Below are 21,943 nucleotides of genomic sequence, written 5' to 3' on the forward strand. Positions count from 1 at the left end.
ACGATATCCCAGAACGACCCACTGACCCCCGCCCAGGTCCGGAACTTGTAGACGGAGAAGAAGAGTACGAGGTGGAGAAGGTATTGGACTCTAAGTGGCTACGCCGGAAACTCTGGTATCTGGTAAAGTTCGTTGGTTGGCCAAGCTCAGAGAACCAATGGCTCCAACGGGACCACTTAGCCCATGCCCCCGACCGGATCGAGGAATTCCACAGGACGCACCCCCAAGCCCCAGGGAGAGAAAGAGAGAACCATCTGGCCGCTTCGAGGCGAAGCAGCTTAAGGAGGGGGTGATGTCAGGGCACACCCGCCTGACCCGGTTCCACCCGGGCCCACCTGGGCCCACCTCACCCGCTCACCTGCTCACCCGCTCCCCGCTACCCATCCTTCCTCCCTCTTCCCCTTTCCTCCCTCTTCCCTCTTTTCTCTTCCTCTTTTATTTCACTCTCCCTTTCTGTTTATTCTTTCTATTTACACGGACCACCTTCCCTTGTATCATTGTACTGTTGACCCGTCCGGCTCGGACACCCTGGGCGACCTCCCGCTACGCCCAGCATGTGCGGACGCCCTCGGGATCCCCCGCGGGGATACCCGGATGGCTGCAGCCCTCTCCGCAGATGACGTGGCACCCGTCACGTGACCCAAGCCGCATGTACATAAATGTACCTGAAGTGGGAACTGAAGAAGTAACCTTCTTCTCACGTTTTCCACTTCAGGTAAGTAGTGTAGTTCTTCCTTTTAATAACAATTCACGTTTTCCACTTCAGTCTAAGTGGCCAGGGACTATAGTCCCAGATCGGGCCCATCAGTACACGCGCCCGCTTCGTCCCCCGAGAGGGTTCCTCTGCCGGGCGCTACAGCCGGGCCCCCTCCACCCCGGATGCGTCCCTGACACCTTTTCATCAAGATCGTGTTTGACTGACATTTTATATTGCAGTGTTAGAATGCGGGGATTCGGACGACTCCGGAATGGAATCGGAGACTTATCATGGAAGGACCTTGGCCTCAGCGACTCATGCGGAGCGCTGTGCCATTGCTGGTTGTCCTAGGGGTCCCTAATTTCGGATCTAGCAGAGGGGAAGTCTCTTGGGGGGAATTCAAGTTGATTTCGGACTGAGGTTACAAGTTACTATGTACATTGTATATAAGGAGGGGTCCGGAATCAAAAGGAACAAGGGTAGGACAAAAGGAGACAAAGGGAGATGGAAAGAGGAATAACACCGAGGGTCAAGTGTTTGACTCAATGGTGTTTCCCAAAGGAGGAATGAAGGGCCAAAGCCCAAGAAGGAAGGAAGGAGGATGGGAGTCGGGAATGGCTAGCTGACTGAATGGAAAGGAAGCAGCAGCCCAAATAGGAATGAGGGAGAATAGCGGAATTGAAATGGACAATGCAATAGTTGCAAGGTCCGGAGTAAGTCCGGAAAGTCCGAACTCGGAGGTTAAACTCCGGAATATTGGCAAAGGTAATTAAATGGAATGGGCTAACCAATACAATGGGTATAAGCGGAGGTGGGGTCAAAGTCCGAGGTCGGAGCTAAGACCGGAGGTTCCGGAGACGAGAGGTGAACGGGATACCGGAGCGGAGGTCCGGAGTCGGGAGCATAGGTTTTGCGTACTCGTCTGGAAGGTGTCGAGGTTGGGGTCGGACCCGGAATGTTCCGGAGTCGGACCGAAGGTGGTGATGGAGCCGGAGGTGGGATAACCTCTTGGGAGTCGGCAAGGAGAAGGTGATGGAAGGGAAGTAGGGCTCTGGAAGTCGGAGTTCGGAGTTCCGGGAGCCCGGAGCGGAGGTCGGGATTGTATGGATATGACATGCAGTGTGAAGGCAGGCCAGGTGTTACACTGAAACAACCACCCCACCACAAACTGTTTGAGGTGGGAGGCATCAAATGCAACTCCAACTGGAAGTGTGTGTTCATCCGGCTTCCCCACTTCATGTTGCCGGACACATAATGGTCAAGTCTCCAACTGTCAGACCAAGCACACCAACCCATGCCAAAACCCATGCCAAGTGTGTTCCATCAGCTTCTCCCCCTCATGTTGCCAAATGTGTAAGTACAGCTGGACCCTCAACTGCTGCTGAACCAAGCACATCAACACGTTCCCCCCTCATTGATCTCAACATGACTGTCATCGACTTGATGTCATCATCGCCCATGAGAGCCTCAACATCAACCACTTGTGTCCAGCACCAATGCCCTATCAAACAACAATCAGCTGCTATTATTGATATTCCTTCATCACCAAGTGAACACCTCTCATGCAAACATCACAAGTCACCACCCATCATTTGTCTCAACTTCGACTCCGACTCTGACTCCGATGCAAAAAATGAACCTGATGCTGATGGCAATATTGGGGGTCAGGTTAAAGTTGATCCCATGGAGCTCAGTGATGATGAGCTTGATGATACTGTCCCAGACATATTATCCTGAGCTAGGTGAGGATGATATGGTCTCAGATGTATTTCTCTGAGCTGGGTGTTGATCAGCCACCTGTTTTTTTTTTTTTTTTTTACTTTGTTCTTGAAAACATGTTTTCTTTTTTTTTTCGTCCTGTCATTCCATCTCAGTAGTCATACTCAGAGTCCATCAATCAGTACAATACATGGCTCAACTGTGATTGGTCTCGATGATACCATGGACTCGGTCTATTATGCAATTTTGGCATTGAAAATATGTACATGAGTTCAGGTACTGAGGTAACCTGTGTGCTGAAACCAATGGCAAGCTTTTACTGGTGTCACAGTGTACACTGCACTTGTGAGTAAGTCTGTTGCACAATGAAGTGATTCTGCTGCCAACTCATCGTTAACATAGGCGTGATTGCGCTGTAGCCAGAGTTTGATGGATCATCAGCAAACTTGGTAGGGAGCTCTGTGAGCTCTGTGAGCAAATTGAGTCTTTTTGCTGTGCACCCTCTACACATTGGGTGGAGAAAATTAAATGTTTGAATGATTTTGTTCTCCTAAGGATGCAGAAGTGCAAAGATAATATGTATATACATTTTTGGAAATGCATATTAAATGGCCAGCATCATTACTTGAAAAGCTCTATGAGCTCTATGAGCTCACTGAGCTCATAGAGCTCATAGAGCTTTTTGTTTTTAAATAATGGATGGTCTTCATATCTCCATGAAATCTGCTTAGTTATTTTGGCACCAGTAGTGCAAAGATAATATGGATATATGTGTGTGTAAAATGGCCATTGTCATTGCTCTGAAAGCTCATATACCTTTTATGTTTACTAAAATCAGCACCTTATTTGTTTATTGCTATTTACAAAATATGAGGAAAACTCTGAAATTCAAAAATTTGCACTTTATCTTTCATCTCATTTCTTGCTCAAAACTCAACCAATTTTGATGATTCTATGTGAATTGGAAAGCACCAAAGTGTGGCAATGTAACCATGCATGTTATGTAGGGTATAAATCAGTTTTAAAAAAGTGTTCCAAATGAAGTAAATTAAAAATACCACCCAATAAAGCAAACAAAAAGCTGATGTATTCTTCAGATATCATCCAAGCCTTTGACACCAAATTTCCCATGGTCAAAAAGCCATGGTTATTTGGCTCACCAAAACATGGTGGGAGACTTTTCTAACACTGAAACATACATTGCTACATTGCCCCACTTTGGCACTTTCCAATACACATTGAATTATCAAAAAAGTGATTTAATTTCTTTTCCAATTATTCCTAATTTCCTGAAATATCTCTCCCTAACTTATCCCAAATTTTCTGATTTTTTGGACATTCTCCATTTTTAGAAAGTCCCCCATTTTCTGAATTTTCCTTAATTTTCCCTGACTTTTTAGAAACCCCCCAGTTCCCCCTCATTTTCCTCCCATTTTCCCCTTCCCCCCCATCCCCCCTTCGATTTTCCCCTCATTCCCCCCCCCATTCCCCCCTCCCGATTTCCCCCTTCAAATTTCCCCTCATCCCCCCCCCCCATTTCCCCCCTCATTTTTTCCCTCATTCCCCACCTCATTCCCCCCCCCAATTCCCACCTCAATTTCCCTCCCATTTCTCCCCCATTCCCCCCTCCAAATTTCCCCTCATTCCCCCCATTCCTTCCCAATTTCCCCCTCATTTCCCCCCCCCCCCATTCTCCCCTCCAAATTTCCCCCTTCAATTTTCCCCTCATTCCCCCCCCCCATTTCCCCCCTTCAATTTTCCCCTCATTTCCCCCCCATTCCCCCTCCAAATTTCCCCCCATTCCCCCCTTCAAATTTCCCTTCATTCCCCCCCTCATTCCCCTCCTCATTCCCCCCTCATTCCCCCCTCATTCCCCCCCCCCAATTCCCTCCTCAATTTCCCCCCATTCCCCCCTCAAATTTCCCCTCATTTTCCCCCCCATTTCTCCACTCATTTTCCCGCATTTTCCTTAAGTAATTTCAGATTAACTGTATATGTATATCCCTAAATTTGGTCTATATATTAATTTGGCTATATACCCTTGGTGTGTAGTGCTGCATTGGGAACTAAAGTTAAGCTCAGTTTGTTCAGTTTCCTGCATGGTAGGGACTTGGCTGTGACTCATCACATGATGCCAGAGTCAATGCTCTTAAATTTTAATTTTGATATTGGATAAATTAAACACTCAGGGAGCTCATATAGATAATAGTCCCCTGTGTGCAAATATGGCTCTATGAGCTTTGACTACTTTGGGGAGCTCTGAAGGGGACCTGCAATTTCAAAGTACTGAAGCTCTGAGAGCTCTGAGAGCTCTGAGAGCTCTGAGAGCTGTATGAGCTCTCAGGCCTCTGCATCCAGGTTTGCTGATGATGAGAAGGCTTCTTCAATGGGGTTGAAGTCTGGGGAGTAGGGGGGGGGGCAGAAATTCTAGATGGACACCACTATGGATCAAGGATTAGAATAGTGATACCAAACATTAGGATACTTGCCATTCATGGCACATTTGTGCAAGCTGATTTGATTTGTGAATGGGCGCATTGTCCATCACAAGGACCGAGTTTGCTTGAGGAAATGGATTCATTCTTGTGAGAATTGTTTCTATAAATTCATTGAATGCTTCAGCTGTGTATGCTCCAGGCCGGATGTCACAGAACAGAATACCTGTGTTTCAATTGTTAGCTTATGCCGCATCACCCAAATAATAAATCACATACTTTATACCACGAATAAAGAAGTCCTGGTGTCATGCATGCTCTCCACAAGGTGACCAGCCATATTTCCAGGCTCCTGTCTGATGACTGACTCCTGTTTCATCAACAAACACTAGTTGGTTTGCCTGATAGTTTTCTCCCATATGCCATTTGAAGTCAGCATGCATTTGTTCATCCCACTCCACTGCAATTGTATTTGGAATTTTGGTGATATATACCTTTTTGCAGGTCAGACCATGGCACCTCATTTCATGGAGAATTGTGCTTTCACTGACTTGAACATGAAACTCTTCATTGATAGCATCCTGCAGCTCAGAGACTAGAATGTTGGGTCTGTTGGTTGAGCAAGACATGACAACATGCCGGTATGCATATCATGCCCATATTGGCTAGCTGATATGATACCCCTTCACCATGTGCTGCATGTCTCACTGCTGACTGTGTTCCACATGCAGTTCTTGTGCATATCTCATCCTCTTATTATTCTTGTCTGATATCTGTGTAATTACCTTAACTACTTATACTGCTGAGCAGTTACAATATCAAGTTGGTTGTTCCCCATTATCCAAGTGTCCCCACTGAGAGCTACATAACAACAGGTTATGAGCCCAGCCTAGGGCTTAACCACCATAACTTGATCACTGCTTACATCTAAACCTCGCACTCAACTTCTAGTCGACCTAACCCATGGCTGAAGACTTGGTATCCCTTGGCAAACGTTTCCCTATCTTGTCCAGGAAGGAAAACTACACTCCATGGAAAACCAGCATGGAGGATATACTGAATTACTTGGATCTATGGGCTTATGTTCAAACCGGCTACATGTTGCCCACTGACATGACTCAGAAGGCCACAGCTGAGAAGGCACAGTGCAAGGCACTTACATTGATCTGTCTGCAAGTATCACCATTCGTCCACACATTTGTCATCAATTCTCAGACCCCTGAGGTGGCCTGGAAGATCCTCAAAAGGGAATTTGAGGTGACCGGCACCACATCTCACATATTCCTTTGCCAGGAGTTATACACAACTGACATGGCCGAAGATGATAACCTGGACATCCAGAAGATGTGCATGATCTATAATAATCTACACATAGCTGGTGATAACATTCAGGACTCAGAGTTTGTAATGGCATTACTTATCTCACTCCCCACCTCCTGGGATAGCTTCACCTCTACCATTGAACTCAAAGATCTTGACTCTATGGACACTGCTGTGAAGAGTGCCACTGCTGATTACATCCTTAACAGGATTAAAGGCAAAGCCAATCGTCATCAATCACGCAATACAGAGCCGTCCAACTCTGCATTCAATTCCAAATCCGACCAACCAAACAAAGACAAACAGAAACCCAATTGATCCAACTCTGAGTGCTGCTACTGCCACAAGCATGGCCATTGGGCCAAGGAGTGCCATGTCAGGGGACAACTCCCAGGTCCCCATGACCCTCCCCTATGGTCCACAGCCCTATGGTGTAACCAGCCCTATCCAGGGCACAACCTTAAGAAGATGAGAAGGAAGCTAACTTCTCATCTTCCCACAGTGGCCACAATATCAGGCAAACTTCCGGGGATACCCGGAAGTCACATGAGGGCAGGATCCAGGGCCGGATCATGCAGTGTGCAGAGCATGCGGCATGGGAAGTGTGTGTGGGAAGTGTAGCAGGTCCGGGCTAGTCAGGGTGTGTGCCCTGACATGCCGGAAGCAGATAGCAGACAAGAAGAAGAATTCAGCAAATGTCTCCTCTCAGGAGCAGGAGCCGAGCTTCTCCTTCGTCGCATCTGCCAATCCTGCTGTCCTGGCTGGTAGTCGATGGATTGGGGATACTGGTGCAGATGACCACGTTGTATCTGAGCGAGAAGCTTTCTTTGACTATGCAGAGACCCCTGGCCAATTTGTGACTGGCATAGGGGGAGCTAAGGTTCCCATCTGAGGATGTGGGACTGTTGCAATGGTAATGCATGCTGGGATTCTTCACAGATTGTCACTCTCCACAATTGTCTACACATTCCATCATCCCAACCCAACCTCCTATCCCTTTCCCATCTCGACAATGTCAGTGGTACCATGCAAACACAGTCCAGCCAGATCAAACTTCTCACACATGATCGCACACCACTCTGTGATGGCCGAATTCAAGACCACCTCTACCATCTTGACATGCAGACTGTCATGGCCGATGCCCCTTCCATACTAGCTGCGATTTTGGGTGATTCTTCGCCCAAAAGTCATACCTGGGAGGAGTGGCATCGGGCCCTTGGACATCTTAACCCATCCTCACTTAGGACGATGAGGGACATGGGAGTCATTGAAGGCTTGGAGGTTACCCCCAATTCCACTCTGAATTTCACCTGTGAAGCCTGTATCCAAGCTAAGCAGACCTTGAGGCCTTTCCCCAAAGAGTCCAGAACTAAATATAAATCAGTTGGGGACTTAATCGTCACTGATGTCTGGGGTCTGGCTCAGGTTCTAGGCAAAGGTGGGTATCAGTACTTCATTTCATTCACCGATGTTGCCACCCATTTTAGCGTCATAGCATTCCCTCATCAGAAATCCAAATCAGTTACTCAATATCGTCGATTTGCTGCTCACATCCAGACTCAGTTCAATCGTAAAATCAAAGCCATCCGGTTTGATAGTGGCACCGAGTATCTCAACAATTTGATGAAGTCTTTTCTTGCTGAACAAGGAACTATACACGACAACTGCTCCCCATTCCTCCACCCAAAATGGCATTGCCAAGCATCTGAACTGCACCATTCTAGACCACTTGTGTGCCATGTTGTTCAATTCCCAACTCCCCAAGTCCCTCTGGCCCTATGCCATATCATATGCCACTTTCCTGAAAAACCATACCCCGATGCACATGCTTGATGGCTGAACTCCATACAAGTCCTTCTTTGGAAAGAAGCCAAGTGTTGCAGGTGTTCAAATATTTGGGTACAATGTTTGGGTCGTAGACCAATCTGGTAAGAATGGGAAGTTAGATCCCCATTCTAACAAATTCAGGTTCTTAGACAACTCAGAGGAGACCACTGCCTACTGGTATTGCTAGTCCAGTGGGGAGGTTGCGAAGTTGCAGAATGTCATCTTCCCTAACCCCACCCCTGAGAGTCCACCTTCCCTCCCTCTTCCACTACCATCGCCTGAGGGGAGATTGCTGAAAGTGGACAGGTGATGCAGGAAGAGGGGGAGCTGTCAGGGCACGTCTTCGGGTCGCTAGCATAAGTAGTGCAGTGCCACATGGCCCATATCCCCATCAGGTTCTTCTTCTTTCCACTTCTGATCTTCTATTTGATCCATGTCAGCGCACACCCACCTGACCTGGTCCCCCGCTACCCACTCCTCCGCTACCTCCTCCTTCTTTCCCTCTTTCCCTCCTTCTTTCCCTCTTTCCCTCCTTCTTTCCCTCTTTCCCTCCTTCTCTCTTTCTTTCTTCCTTCCTCCCCTCTCCTTTCTCTCTTCTTCCTTCTTTCCTTATTAGGACGACTTCCCTTTTGTTACGGGGATGGGGGAAAATCCCCATTCCTCGATCTGTTCTTATAGTGGGATGATGAAGGTCGTATCTAGTCTGTACCATAATGGGATATGTAATTGATGAGTGATCCCAGTCTTGCCTGGGAGTGGATGATCGAATTCCCATCGATCGTGATTGGTGATGTAGTGAGCTATTAAGGGATTGATGGTAGGTAGTCAGAGATGCCAGGACAGACGGGTCAGCCATGGGTACTTGGCACTCTCAATGGAGTGTACCATGTGCGAGGTTGCGACTTGTGAGATGGGTGAGAACTTCGTATAGCTGCCATCGGGTACTTGGCGTTCGCAGTGCGAACGTACCGGTAGCAGGTTGATGTCATAAGCGTGCAATGAGGATTGACTAACAGGGCCTTCGGTGACTTGGCGTTCCCAAAGGGAACATACCATTGGCGGGGAAACATGATGACTGACGAAGGAGGGAACAGACGGTGGATGGGCAGCTACTTGGTGTTTGCATAGCAAACGTGCCGGCATCACGGGAAAGTGGGCCTCAGAGTATTCACGATCTCCATGATCGTGATGTGACGTCGTATGTCAAGCACTGGGGGAGAGTGGAGTGATGAGGTCCCATAGGGTACAGATTCCATAGGATGATACACATGTCGAGAGTCTTTGACTCGCAACCTCGAGTTCTCACGGTGAGGGCCGTTAGAGGACTCGACATAACCAGACTTATAAGGCATGTTGAGAGTTGTACAGTCACACAGGTTCAGTTGAGTCACAGGGAGGGTTGTTACAGAAGACGACACACAAGACAGTTGTAGAGCAGTTGTTAGTTAGTGGGAACTGCCTTTGGCGGTTTCTGTACAAGACGCATGACTATCTACAAATGATAAGGTCGCAGGAAATCCTGCGAAATACAAGTAACCTTGGCCAGCACCAAAACCCCAATGGGGAAAGCTTTTCACGAGGGGGGGGAAGGGGTAGAATGAGTAGGAGGGTAGGGTATTGGGATAGAGGATGAAAGGGAGAAAGAGGGGGAGCGATAGAGAGGAGAAGTCTTTGACTATGCGACGGATATGGTCATTGGAGACTCCGTATCTGTAACACCTTTTATCAATGTACCATTGACCTGGCTGCAGTATGACACACCCAAACCCGGACATGTCAGGCAACCTCCCACACACCAGGCACTCCTGGGACCTCTTGCAGAGATACCCAGATGGACGTGGCTGTGTGTGTAGATGACATGGCCTTAACCACATGTATATAAACACAGCCTAAGTGGGAACTGAGAAGCAACCTTCTTCTCACACTTCCCACTTTAGCCTAAGTGGCCAGGGACACTTGTTTACATCGGGCCCATTGTTACACATGCCCACATCATACCCTACTGGGCCCTCAGCTCCAGGCGACATACACTGACGCTCTCAACCCTGGGTCGGTCCCTGACAATCCAGTCACACAGTATCAGTTATGATGTCATGTGATCTTCTATCATCTTTGATCCGCTTCTACTGGTTATTAGTTAGTTGACTAGTTATGCTATTAGTTCAACAACGTTAGGCTAGCATAACAGGCTAGTGTAAATCACTACCCTTCTAATAGAGCCCTATACATCATCCTCGTTGTTGTGGCGAGCAAATGCATGACATCCTGCTAAGCAATAACAACTATTACTATTATCAGACACCCTCGTTATGTTTTATGCCAATGAAAGTATGACATGCTGCACTAAAATAATTGATGGAAATCCCTTATGGCCACTGTTGCATTCCCCATTCCAACCCAAACCATACCCGATTATCCTAATAGTCGACAGCTTGTTGTGTCTCTTTAGTCCTCATTTCCTCAACATGCGAAAGCATAGGCCATGCAGGTTCAACACCATGTCGAACGTCACATGGTAAATCCTCAGAACTTGTTCCCATGCGTGAAGTAATGTACAACGACAGTGTAGAAAAAAATCAAAAGGGGAGGGGTGCAAGTGTCAAGAAGAATGCATGTTCTGGACAGCGGTCATCATACTCTGATGGAACTTTATATTGGTGAGTTACATTTTTTTGACAAAACCTGGAGTAGTGGACATCGAATCGCACTACAACTGCCATTATTGGCAAGATCAACGTCATGAAGTGCACTAATCTTTAAACCCCCACTTCGCACCACCACCATCACCACCATCACCATGGGACCCGCAAGGTCATGCCATGAGCCCTTGCCTTCTTGCAATAAGAAGGCAACATGGTTTAATGCAACCGGCCCCCAAGTGAACGACTATGGCACTACCAGAGTCGGTCCACCTGAGATTCACAATGTCAGGTGCGATAATGCGCCTATGGGACCCTCCATGGTCCCTAACATGCCCTTGCCTGCCCAAACCAGGCAAATTAACACGTTGTAACAGGGATTTGCCGGTGTACCATAAACGAGCCAAATCCCGCGATTCCACCATGCTCAACAAACTCCCCACATCCTAGACACATAGCACACACTTCTCATACACACTCCTTATTTTTCCTTATTTTTCTGATTCCATTTCCGGTGTCCAGAGCCGATGTTTCCATTTTCTTATTGTCATGTGATATTCTTTCCTATTTTGTCTATCGGACTCTTCCGTGACTGCTGTACAGTAGCTGGAGGTTATCAGCACCAGACTCGACTGGACCAATATACCCCACTTCAGACCTGACTTGTAGTGAGATCTTTATCCCCCCCTCTTTCCTGTCGTGAGTCTAGTTGGATAGACTCGTTACAACGTCCCCAAGGCCTGGCCTTGGGACACCTCTGCAAACCACCGATGCCAGCGATTTGCAAACCCTTGACGCACCTCCAACCACTGCTAATAGCAGTCTCTGTCGAAATTGTATCCGGTGCAACTACTGGACTTATCCGGAGCTTGTCATATCCATCCCCGGCCATCGACTTCCGGTCTCTCCGATCCCTCCGTTCTAACTCCGCTCCCCCCTCACCAACCTCGGAGCCCCCGTATTCCGCAAACCTCTCGGTACCCCTCGATGGTCACCACCCCCTCATTTCAATTTATTACCTACGCCTCCCTAAGTACGGAGCCCCGAAGACTTCCGGACAGCTCCGACGTCCGCTAGCGCACTCCCGCCTCCGCTGGGCAATACACTCGCCTGCCCTGCAGAGCCCACCTTCGGGCCTATCCCTCCTTTCCGTTTCTGGGTTAACACCTGCCTTTCCGCTAACCCCGCAAACCGACTCGTCGGTAATATTCAGTCGGCTAATGTCTTAACCCCGTTAGCTCCGCTCCGTTCGGCTCCGCCAATTGCGGAACCATCTCCGCTGTAACCATATATATACACCACTTGTACATAGGTTACGCCCCAGCAGATAAATCAACTAGAGTTACCCCCCCTAGGTTCTAAGTGCCAGTCAGTAAGTTAGGGCACGGACGTGTCACTAGGCACAGCGCTCTTGGCAGAAGTCGCTGAGGCCAAAGCCCTCTGTTACGGAGACATTCCTTCGTCTCAAGTCTGGTCTCTGACAGAGCTCCAATTCAAATGGCTTCAAATCCAGGTCACGTGGCAAGGACATAAAATCATGGACAAGCCTGGTATCGAACCCAGGACCTCTAGCGTGCATCCATACACTACTCGCCCTTGAGCCATGCCGGTATAGGCTGTTAAACTCTATACTATTGGGAACATATTATATTCTCCAACAGTCTCCAACATGGCCCTCACAGGCCGTGGAAGGCCACCTCGACCACCTAGAGCAGATTGTAAGAACCTTGGCAGAGTCAGTGACCCCACCAACTGACGGACTTCTTGCCAGATTTGGCAGCCTGCTTTGATGCATTCAAACAGGCTATGGAGAGCAAGCTTCACCCCATTCATGCTATCAGACTTGACCAGGGCCACCCACATCCTGCATCCTCACTGGCCAAAATCCGACTCTCTATTAGTGTGCCTGGAGGCACACTTCTTCCTATTCCCTCTCATCTTGAGAGGTCAGAGATGGTTCATACAACCATCTCCCAACCGTGTTTACACCAGATCGATGGTACTTCAGCCTTTCCTGAGTGTCAGCTCACCAAAGCGCATCATGCTTCAACAAATGCTAATAAACTGCCCATACCCCTTCCACCTCCCACTCACACTGATATTGCGTGTGCAGAGACAGTCTATATGACTGTCTCCTTGCTGGTTTTGCGTCAGATCAAGGGTTTTTCGAGTGCCAGCTCACTGAAGTGCATGATGCTCCAATGAGCTGGAGTTTGAAAGGGCTCATATCTCCCCCACGCCTCTTCCTCATGCTGAGAGGTTGTAGACAGTCTATGTGACCGTCTCCCTACTGGTTTTACACCAGCGGTACAGCTCTTCAGCTTTTGCTGAGGGCCAACTTGCAGAAGTGCATTGCACTTCACCCTTTCTTGGGCCTGCATCATGTATGCGGCCCCTACTCCCACTCTCCATTATTACTATAACATCATGACATTCAAGTATACTGGTCCAAAGGACTTTATCAACTGCCTTATCTTGTTAATTAAATATCCAGATAATTTATGATGTGGAGTTGAAGTGCAATCGGATGAAAAATGAAAAGAAAACCTCACACAAGCAAGGTCTGGGTGGTGCAGCAGCCATTTCTAGTACAAAACGATGACAGTGTAGAAAAAACACATAAGGGGAGGGGCACAAGTGTCAAGAAGAATTCATGTTCTGGACAGCAGTCATCATACTCTGACAGAACTTGTCATATCCATCCCCAGCCAATGACTTCCAGTCCCTCCGATCCCTCCGGTCTACCTCCGCTCCTTCTTCACTAACCTCAGAGCTCTCATATTCCGCAATCCCCCTGGTACCCCTTGATGGTCACCACCCCCTCCTTTCAATTTATTACCTATGCCTCCCTAAGTACAGAACCCCAAAGACTTCCGGACAGCTCTGACGTCCGCTAGCGCACTCCCACCTCCACTGGGCAATACACTTGCCTGCCCTGCAGAGCCCACCTTCGGGCCTATCCCTCCTTTCCATTTCTGGGTTATCGCCTGCCTTTCCGTTAACCTCATAACCCGACTCATCGGTAATATTCAGTTGGCTAATGTTTAACCCCATTAGTTCCGCTCCGCTCGGCTCCACCATTTGCGGACCCATCTTCGCTGTAACTATATATATATCCAACTTGTACATAGGTTACACTTCAGTAATAAAATCGACTAGAGTTTACCCCCTGCAGTTCTGGTTGCCAGTTAGTAAGTTAGGGCACGGACATGTTACTTGGCACAGCGCTCCTGGCATAAGTCGCTGAGGCCGAAGCCCTCTGCCACGGAGACTTTCCTTTGTCTCAACCTGGTCTCTGACAGAACTCAGCTGCCCTGGCATCACACTCTGTATGCTGATCGGGGGTGAGATCATCTCCCTTGTATGCATGATTTGCGATCCTAAGGTCATTGAATTCGGCCACAATGTTGGCACAAGCTTTGGGATCCTGCTCGATACAGCAGTGTCCCAGGGCCTTCACGACCTCCCCAATCTTGTGCTCTTGCTGTCCAATGAACATGAGTGCCATTGATGCCAGCGAAAACAAGATGGGGATGTTCGCCAAGTGGGGTTGTCGTTCTGGAGTGGATGGCTCATGCACTGCTTTCAACACCATGGCAATTAAGCATGCCGTCATGGTAAAGCTCCAGGAATATTCACTCATGGAGTCATCCTTGGACCTGCGATCAAGCCAGCTGGCCAAAAATGAGCGCCTCATACACCCTGCAGCAAGGAAGTATGAGCCTTGTCATATCTGTGCATACCTGATCCCGACCTGACTCCCGGACCTCCTCCTTCACCACCTTCAGAGTCCTACCCTACCGCTGTCCGTTCCGATATTCACCTTCGGTCCTGGCACCACACCTCCTCTCACCTCCCATGTCACCTCCACTCCTCCATCCCTCTCCTGTCCTATCTCTGTCCACTCCGATACCCACCTCGGACCGAACACCACCCCCCTCGCCACCCTCCTACTACTCCTCCTCCCACTCCTCCACTTCCTCCCCACAACACCTCCACCCTTCCATCACCCTCCTACTCTTCTCCCATCCGCTCTGATACTCACCTTTGGACCTGACACCTCTCCTCTCCTCCACACCTTTCCTCCTTCCTCCTTCCTCTCTCTTCCCTCTGGCCCTCTTCTGCCAACCCCCTGCCAAGTTACGACCTCCACCGCTGTCCTGTACTTTGTACTCGGACACTGCTGAAGGAGAGAACGAAGGAAGGTCAGTTGGGAGGTTCAAACGAGACCACCACCAAGCTGTTCCCTGGTTCTTTAGTTAGGATGTGTTAGAACGGGGCGGAAACGGACGACTCCGGAGTGGAATCGGAGACCTAGCGTGGAGGGACCTTGGCCTCAGTGACTCAAGCGGAGCGCTGTGCCATTGCTGTTTGTCCATTTGGTCCTTAATTTCACAGTAGGTGAGCAGGAAGTCTCTAGGGGGCATTTCAGGTCGATTTCGGACTGAAACCAGACGAGTATGTACAAGCGCCGATATATATATAAAGAAGGGGCAAAAGCACAAGGAGAACAAAGGGTGATGTCAGGGACTCGTCCGGGGTCGAGGGGGTCCGGGTATAACGTCCGGGACCGAGAGCCTGGCGGGGGGCGGATCGGGCGTGCGTACTGACAGGCCCGATGTGGGACAGCGGTCCCTGGCCACTTAGACTGAAGTGGAAAGTTGTTATTATTATTAAAGGAGAAATATTGTACTACTTACCTGAAGTGGAAAGTTGAGAAGAAGGCTACTTCTTCGGTTCCCACTTCAGGTTCGTTTATATACATGCGGCTTGGATCACATGACGGGTGCCACGTCACCCTCGCACACAGCCGTAACCACCCGGGTGTCTCCGTGGGAGATCCCGAGGGTATCCGGTACAGGCGCACGTGCTGGGCACAGCGGGAAGTCGCCCGAGGTGCCCGGGCCGGGTACATGGTGGGCACGCTGCAGATGGGTCAGTTGTACATTGATACAGAGAAAGTCGTCCATGTAGAATAAAGAGAGAATAAAGGAGAAGTAAGATAAGGAGAAACTGAGGAGGGGAGGATGAGGGGGAAGAAGGGAAAGGGGGAGGAGGTAAGGAGGGGTGGACCGGCGGGGTACCGGGTCAGGTTGGGCCGGGTGGAGCCGGGTCAGGCGGGTGTGCCCTGACAGGTGACCGAATCGGAACGAAGACGTCCGAACGGGAACAAAGGGTGAAGGGAGCGGAGCGGTACCGAAGGTCATAGGGCAAGACCTGTGATATGTCTGAAAGGAGGTAGAGAGGGCAAGGCCCAGAGGGGCAGGAGGATGAGGGGAAGTGGGGGTGATGACTAACTGGCTAGAATAGAAAGAAGCAGTAGTCCAAATAGGGATGAGGGGAAATTGCGAGAAATACATTACAAACGGCGAGAGTGCCGGAGGCGGTCCGCAAAGCTCGGGGGTTGCAGAGCTTATGGAGGTTACGGAGGCGGGGTTAGAAGTCCGAGGAATATTGGCAATGGTGTTCACGTAGTATGAGGTCACCAATGCAATGGACTAAGACCGAGGTGGAGTCAAAGTCTGAGGTAGGGACTATGACGGAGGCTCGGAGTAAGGTACGAACGGTGTCCGAGTACGAAGTACGGAACAGCAGTGGACGGTCGTAACTTGGCGGAAGGGTAACGGAAGGAGTAACGGAAGGAGGAGAGAGGGGACAGGTAAGGAAGAGGGAGTGGCGGAAAGGAGAGTAGTCAGGTCCGAAGGTGAGTATCAGAACGGACGGGGGAAGCGTAGGGGGATGACGGGAGGGTGGAGGTGTTGTGAGGGGGGAGCGGAGTTGTAGGAAGGGTGGCGAGTGGGGCGATGTTCGGTCCGAGATGAGTATCGGAGCGGACGGAGAAGGGGTCGGAGAGGTAAGAGGAGGGGTGTGTTGCCAAGACCGAAGGTGAGTATCGGAATGGCAGCGGTAGGTTATGACTCCGGAGGTGAAGAGGGTGGAGGTCCAGAAGTCGGGTCGGGGTCGGGTATGCACGGATATGACAGGATGGGGAAGTGTACTAGTGTTATTTATTGTAAATATAGTACCAATCCGAGTGTTTTGGCTAATTCTATTTTTATGGGTTAGTTTTAAAATTCCTGAGAATTGACTTACAGATAAACCGAGCCCTGCAGAGCTGTTTCTTTATTGAAATTTATTAATTTGTCTAGGTGTAATTCTGTGTAGCGTTGTTTAATTTGGATTTAAACTTGAATTTAATCTTCTACTTGGTGAAGTTTCAAAGATTCTATTCAGTTAATGAATTTGGATTGTGTCTGGAGTGTCCCTTGAGTTTGCTTTATTTTTGTCTTATTTTATTGCTTGTTTTAACAGTAGCAAAATAACTGTTTTGTGTTTACACTTTGAAATCTGGAGTGTTAACCAGCTCTCCTCTTGAAATATCTACTTAATATTTCTCTCCTTTATTGCTGCCTTTTACTACAGTGGCAATCTTAACTGTATATCACTTTTTCGCACTGGAGTGACAACCAGAAATGCTTGAGAAAAATAATACTCTATTTTCTTGCTTCTCTAAGGGGGGTGAAAAGTCGCAGAAAGGGTCTCCCTTTTATACTCCTTGGGTCGCCTTCCTTTTTCACGCTCTACCTTCTATTTACAGGATTTATTTACAGTGTATTTTTCTCAGACTGAATAAAAATGAAATTTTCATGCTATAGTTCTACTGTGCTTTTGCTGCGCTGAACTGCGGTCAGACTGCACCTAGAATTCTTATTGTCCTCCCTCACCTAAGCTATTTTAACGGTTAATTGGAACTTGGCTGCACTGCATTTGCCGCAGTTACCTATTTCAAATTCCCTATATATACCATTAAATTTGCTATGACTCGATGATTCTGAATTCAAACTTCGCATTACTATGCGTACGGCTGTGCTGAGACCTTCAGCTGATTTATTCCATTTTTATTTAGTGACATTTAGTTAAAATGAGACTGAAATGGTAAATGAGTGAATTATTCAGGTTTAAAACTGAAAGACAAAGTTGCTAGTAATCAAGAATTACTCAAACGAATGTGTTATAGCTCTCCACCTCATTAGAATATTGTTCCCTAAAATTCCCGCCATGGTCCATCATAGTTTAGTGGTTTTCGTGAATTTCGTTCATATTCCCTGATTCCCTTTTGTATTATCACATCCTAATCCTCCATATGTATTGTTGGTTGTTATAGTAGGTCGTCCTTGAAGATATCATATTTTTATGTATTTTATTTAGGACTCTGGACCTCTTGAAGCTGTCTTCCCGCGCGTTTTCAGGTTTCTAACTTCATGTCCCTATATCTCATTCATTTCTGGATGTTTTCTCACGTTCTTGGTATCATAAATTTTCATTTATTCCCACCTTTCCAATGGTACTAAGGTTGTGTCCTATTTCCTGGTATTTGTTGAGTTAGCAAAAGTTCGCGCGCACATTCGGTAATCATGTGCATCATTCCCATAGTCGTTCGTATGCGGGTGCCGTTTCCGTTTAATTGTTCGGGATTTATGATATGCGTGGGTGTTTATTTCTTTCATATGGGCTTCTGTGATTTATTTCAGATTTTTCCCTCATGATCTAAGGTTGTTTTGCACTTTCCGTGCTTTGTTTTGACCGGGCTCTTCCTTATTTGGACGGAAATTGGTCTTCGCAATCTGCCGAAGTGCGGATCTTGGTTCCGACGGCCGGTTCCCTGCACATCGCCACCCTCACGTGTCATTACACATGATGCGGATTTCTATATTCCCGTCATGGGTATAACTTCACAATGGCTGGACTGTTTGGGCTGAAAATTTGCATAACTATAGTTCCCCATTTTTAATAATTTCCGTGTAAATTCCGTTGTATGTTTTAATTATGGATCCTACGCAAACATCGTCTTTTCCCTAAGCTCGGACTTTTGATGTCACTATTCCCATTATTGGATATCTCATTAACGCATGATCCTTTTATTATGAAAGTTTGGGAGGATTAAGATTGGATCCCTTCCTTTCTAATGGGCTATCAAGCTTGTCTCGGTCGTTACTGGTTAATCTTCGCGCTTCCCTTTTAGGCATTGTCCTTGTTTTGCAGGAGTTTTAGTCATATCTCCATCGTTTATAGGTAGTTTCCCCTGTAACTACTCTCATTGGTTCCGTTTGGAGGACATCTACATTTCCTATTGTAAACACGACTCTGACTTTTGCATTAGTTCCTGAGGAATCTTCGTTCCGTGGTACTTCCATCCTTGGCTACATGTTCGGACGTGGGAAAGTAGTTTCCGTGGAGGTTCTCTGATTATTTTTATAGTCAAATCTTGGTCAATTGTCCTAATTCTTGGTTTAATATTTGCTATAAATTCCCCCGAGAATTCCGTCTCGTTGATAGTAAGCTCGAAGTATTTTTGCTATTTTTCTTTCTTTCGATTTATCGTGTATAGTCATAATAATTCGTAAAAATTCGTAAAATTCGTTAAAATTCAGGTCCTTCTATTTTCTCATATCTACTTGTCGTATGAGGTTTTTGTGATTTATCTGGCATATTTCCATAATGGGTTTCCATAGTGTGGCCATTATTTCTCCTACAGCGTCTATCTGCAAAGTCCACATTCCCTTTTTGAATCGAAGCTCCTCTTTCTCTGATCCACAACTGCTGATAGTAACTTCTGCATGTTTCTCCCTTGCCCATGCAGCAATTCAGTGAATGAAAACATTCATTTCACCACCTTGAACTGGCCAAATTTCTGCCATGAAATTGATACCACCATATGCATTGCGATCAATGCCAGTGCTGTAGTACAGCAAGATAGCGCAACAGATCATCTCGAAACGCCTGAGCTGAATCGTCCACTGTTCTCTTGGCAATGAGGCAATGCACTCTAAAAGCCATGACATTGAGAATATGGCGTTCGCTTCTGGAGGACCTGGTGAAGACTTGCAGGGATTGGTGGGTAGCTCCAATAGTCCAGGACAACGTCAGGGATGATGTCATGATGAAGAGGAGGAGGGGCCAATTGATGAAGTAGAGCTTGCTCGTATTCGTTGATAGCATGCTCATAGACACATGAGATGTACACTAGGTCATCAGCGGAGGCGAAAGCTGCAATCCCCTTCAAATTCGAGAGAAGCATGCTGGTGGTGCGATCATCGAAAAAATGGCCTGTGGTGAAAATAAACTGCTTGAAGGAATCCACGAAATTCAATTCCTTCAGCAAGAACGTATGTCTCCATGCATAAGCGACATTATTGCCCTTGAGATCCTTCCTAAATGAATATCTGAGCATGTTCGCTGCGCCCATCATGTTTTCATCAACTGGATGATGCAACAGTGGTGTCAGGGGACGGACCCTGGGTCCCCATGACCCCTCTCTACAGTCCACAGTCTGGCCTGTAAACACAGCCCATCTCAGGGCATAGCTACTGTGGGTAAGAAAGTGGTATAAACAAAGGGGCAAGTAGATACACTTGCCTACTGTGGGTAAGAAAGTGAGAAGAAGGTTAACTTCTCACTTTCCCACAGTGGCCCCAATATGGCGAAAACTTCCGGGGATACCCGGAAGTCACATGAAGGGTGGGAACCGGGCCCGGAGCATGCGGCGTGTGGAGCGTGCAGGGCGGAGGTGCACATGCAGGTCCAGGTGCGGGTCCGGACGCGGGTCCGGGTCCGGGCTAGTCAGGGTGTGTGCCCTGACAAGTGGCCAGCGGATGGATTGATGGATTACGTCAACCATGGTGAACATAGCATATGTGCACCAGGCTCTCATCTCATACACACCACGGCAGAAGTCTGCAAGAATGAGAGGATCAGGGTTATGGCCTGTTTGTTGGGGACAGAAGGGATAAAGGGACGGGGAAGACCAGGAAGGCCTGAAGGGGACAATATGAATACAACACACAAGGTGGTTCCAGGCCAAGTATAACTTGTAGATGACCTCGAACCAATTGACAAGCCTCTTGCGAAGGTGTTGACTCATTATCCATGGCCTAGCGTTACAGAAATCATCTTGTGTTATACTGTGGTAATCGAGGGGGGGGGGGTCATCGGCATAGTGGGTGAGGTAGGGATAGTGAGGACAGCTTAAACGATAAATGGTGGGGTTCTCCACAATGTCACTTGGATCAATCCTGGGGTATCCCCATGAATGACCGTCGTAGAGGGGGAGAGTGCCTTGCCAATTGTATGGATCCGCAGCCGAAAAACCTTCTGGATACCCCTGAAAATGATAGGCTTTTGCCTTCATACTGTTTGATGCGACTAGTTATAACACAGTATACGTCGACAGATGCTAACAAATGATTTAAAAGTGCCCACAATTAGATTGAGTGACATGACATGAGGAGATGGATCCAACACACCGAAAAGTTCATTATCCTCTTTGATGACATCCTCAAGACGTTTGAGTCAAGATTCGGTCATGGGCCACTGATCCCACAGCCAATGTACAGTAGTGCACCATAGATGACCAGAAACATGGTCGTAATTGAAAGGATTGAGAACTGGATACCGTTCTGAAGGCGTCAAAGGCACTGGAGTGCTGCCTTCAAATTCGATCATGACCCACCCAGGTGGTTCTGGCAATGAGAATCGTGGCTCACCACCACCGAACCCATGACCATGGGCATCCAGGACAACTGCTGGCAGATGGGAGGGGCTGGGCTGGATAGCTGAACCTGACAAAGTACTGGCATTGGATGGCATTGGCTTTTTTTTGGTAAAACGCAAGTTACGAGGTATTGGCTGTAAACAAGGAACAATGAGAACTAGCTTTTGATGAAGGAAAATTGTGCTGACCTTAGCGGTCGAGGGGCCAGAAGAGGTGATGGGTTCGCCTGTAGGTCATTTCTCCGCAGTGTCAGAGATCTAGATTGTTGTCGGAGTCGGAATACTGTCAGAGTCTGGAATATTGTCAGAGTCGGGCAGACTGTCAGAAGACGGACTGAAGACGGAATAGGTTTCTGTCTGAGTCGAGGTCGGAGTTGATGCAGAGGTCTGTTGGAGCGCGCGCACGGATATGCGGGCGGAAATATGCGGCGCGTCCGGAAGCGCTGTTCAAGGTTAGCAGAGTGGGATCGCGGCCTCAGCGACTCAGGTGGAGCGCTGTGCCCTGAGCTTGATGTTTGGGGGAGATCCCGTATTTACAAACTGACACTTACAGCGGACTTCAAACAAGACTTGCGGGTGGAGCGGACCTGTAGGAGGAGCGCGGACTCCACAAGCACGGACTCAGAGGGGGGGAAGCCCCCTTTGCAGAAGGAGGGACTCAGAACAGACAGGGGGGGTACTCTAGTTGATTTCAGACTGAGGTCCCCAAAAGTATTTACAAGGTATATAAATAGGCAAGAGGGAATATAGAAAGG

At 48.0% G+C, this 21,943-nt stretch overlaps 2 protein-coding genes across 2 annotated transcripts; both read left to right on the plus strand.

Moving 5' to 3' along the window:
- Window positions 1–1,951: 1,951 nt before the first annotated feature.
- On the plus strand, window positions 1,952–2,434 carry EI90DRAFT_3114775 (uncharacterized protein; the record flags this gene model as incomplete). The annotated part of the gene is made up of 1 exon (XM_039062706.1): window positions 1,952–2,434. One exon carries the CDS (start codon window positions 1,952–1,954, stop codon window positions 2,432–2,434), a length of 483 nt encoding a protein of 160 aa, XP_038923978.1.
- Window positions 2,435–12,306: 9,872 nt separating this feature from the next.
- On the plus strand, window positions 12,307–12,842 carry EI90DRAFT_3114778 (uncharacterized protein; the record flags this gene model as incomplete). Its single annotated transcript, XM_039062707.1, has 2 exons — window positions 12,307–12,355; window positions 12,409–12,842. The coding sequence occupies 2 exons, from the start codon at window positions 12,307–12,309 to the stop codon at window positions 12,840–12,842; spliced, it is 483 nt and encodes a 160-aa protein (XP_038923979.1).
- Window positions 12,843–21,943: the final 9,101 nt, after the last annotated feature.

This window comes from Cantharellus anzutake (genome assembly GCF_015039405.1).
Source record: "Cantharellus anzutake strain C23 chromosome Unknown EI90scaffold_1, whole genome shotgun sequence".
In the NCBI taxonomy this organism is placed as follows: domain Eukaryota; kingdom Fungi; phylum Basidiomycota; class Agaricomycetes; order Cantharellales; family Hydnaceae; genus Cantharellus; species Cantharellus anzutake.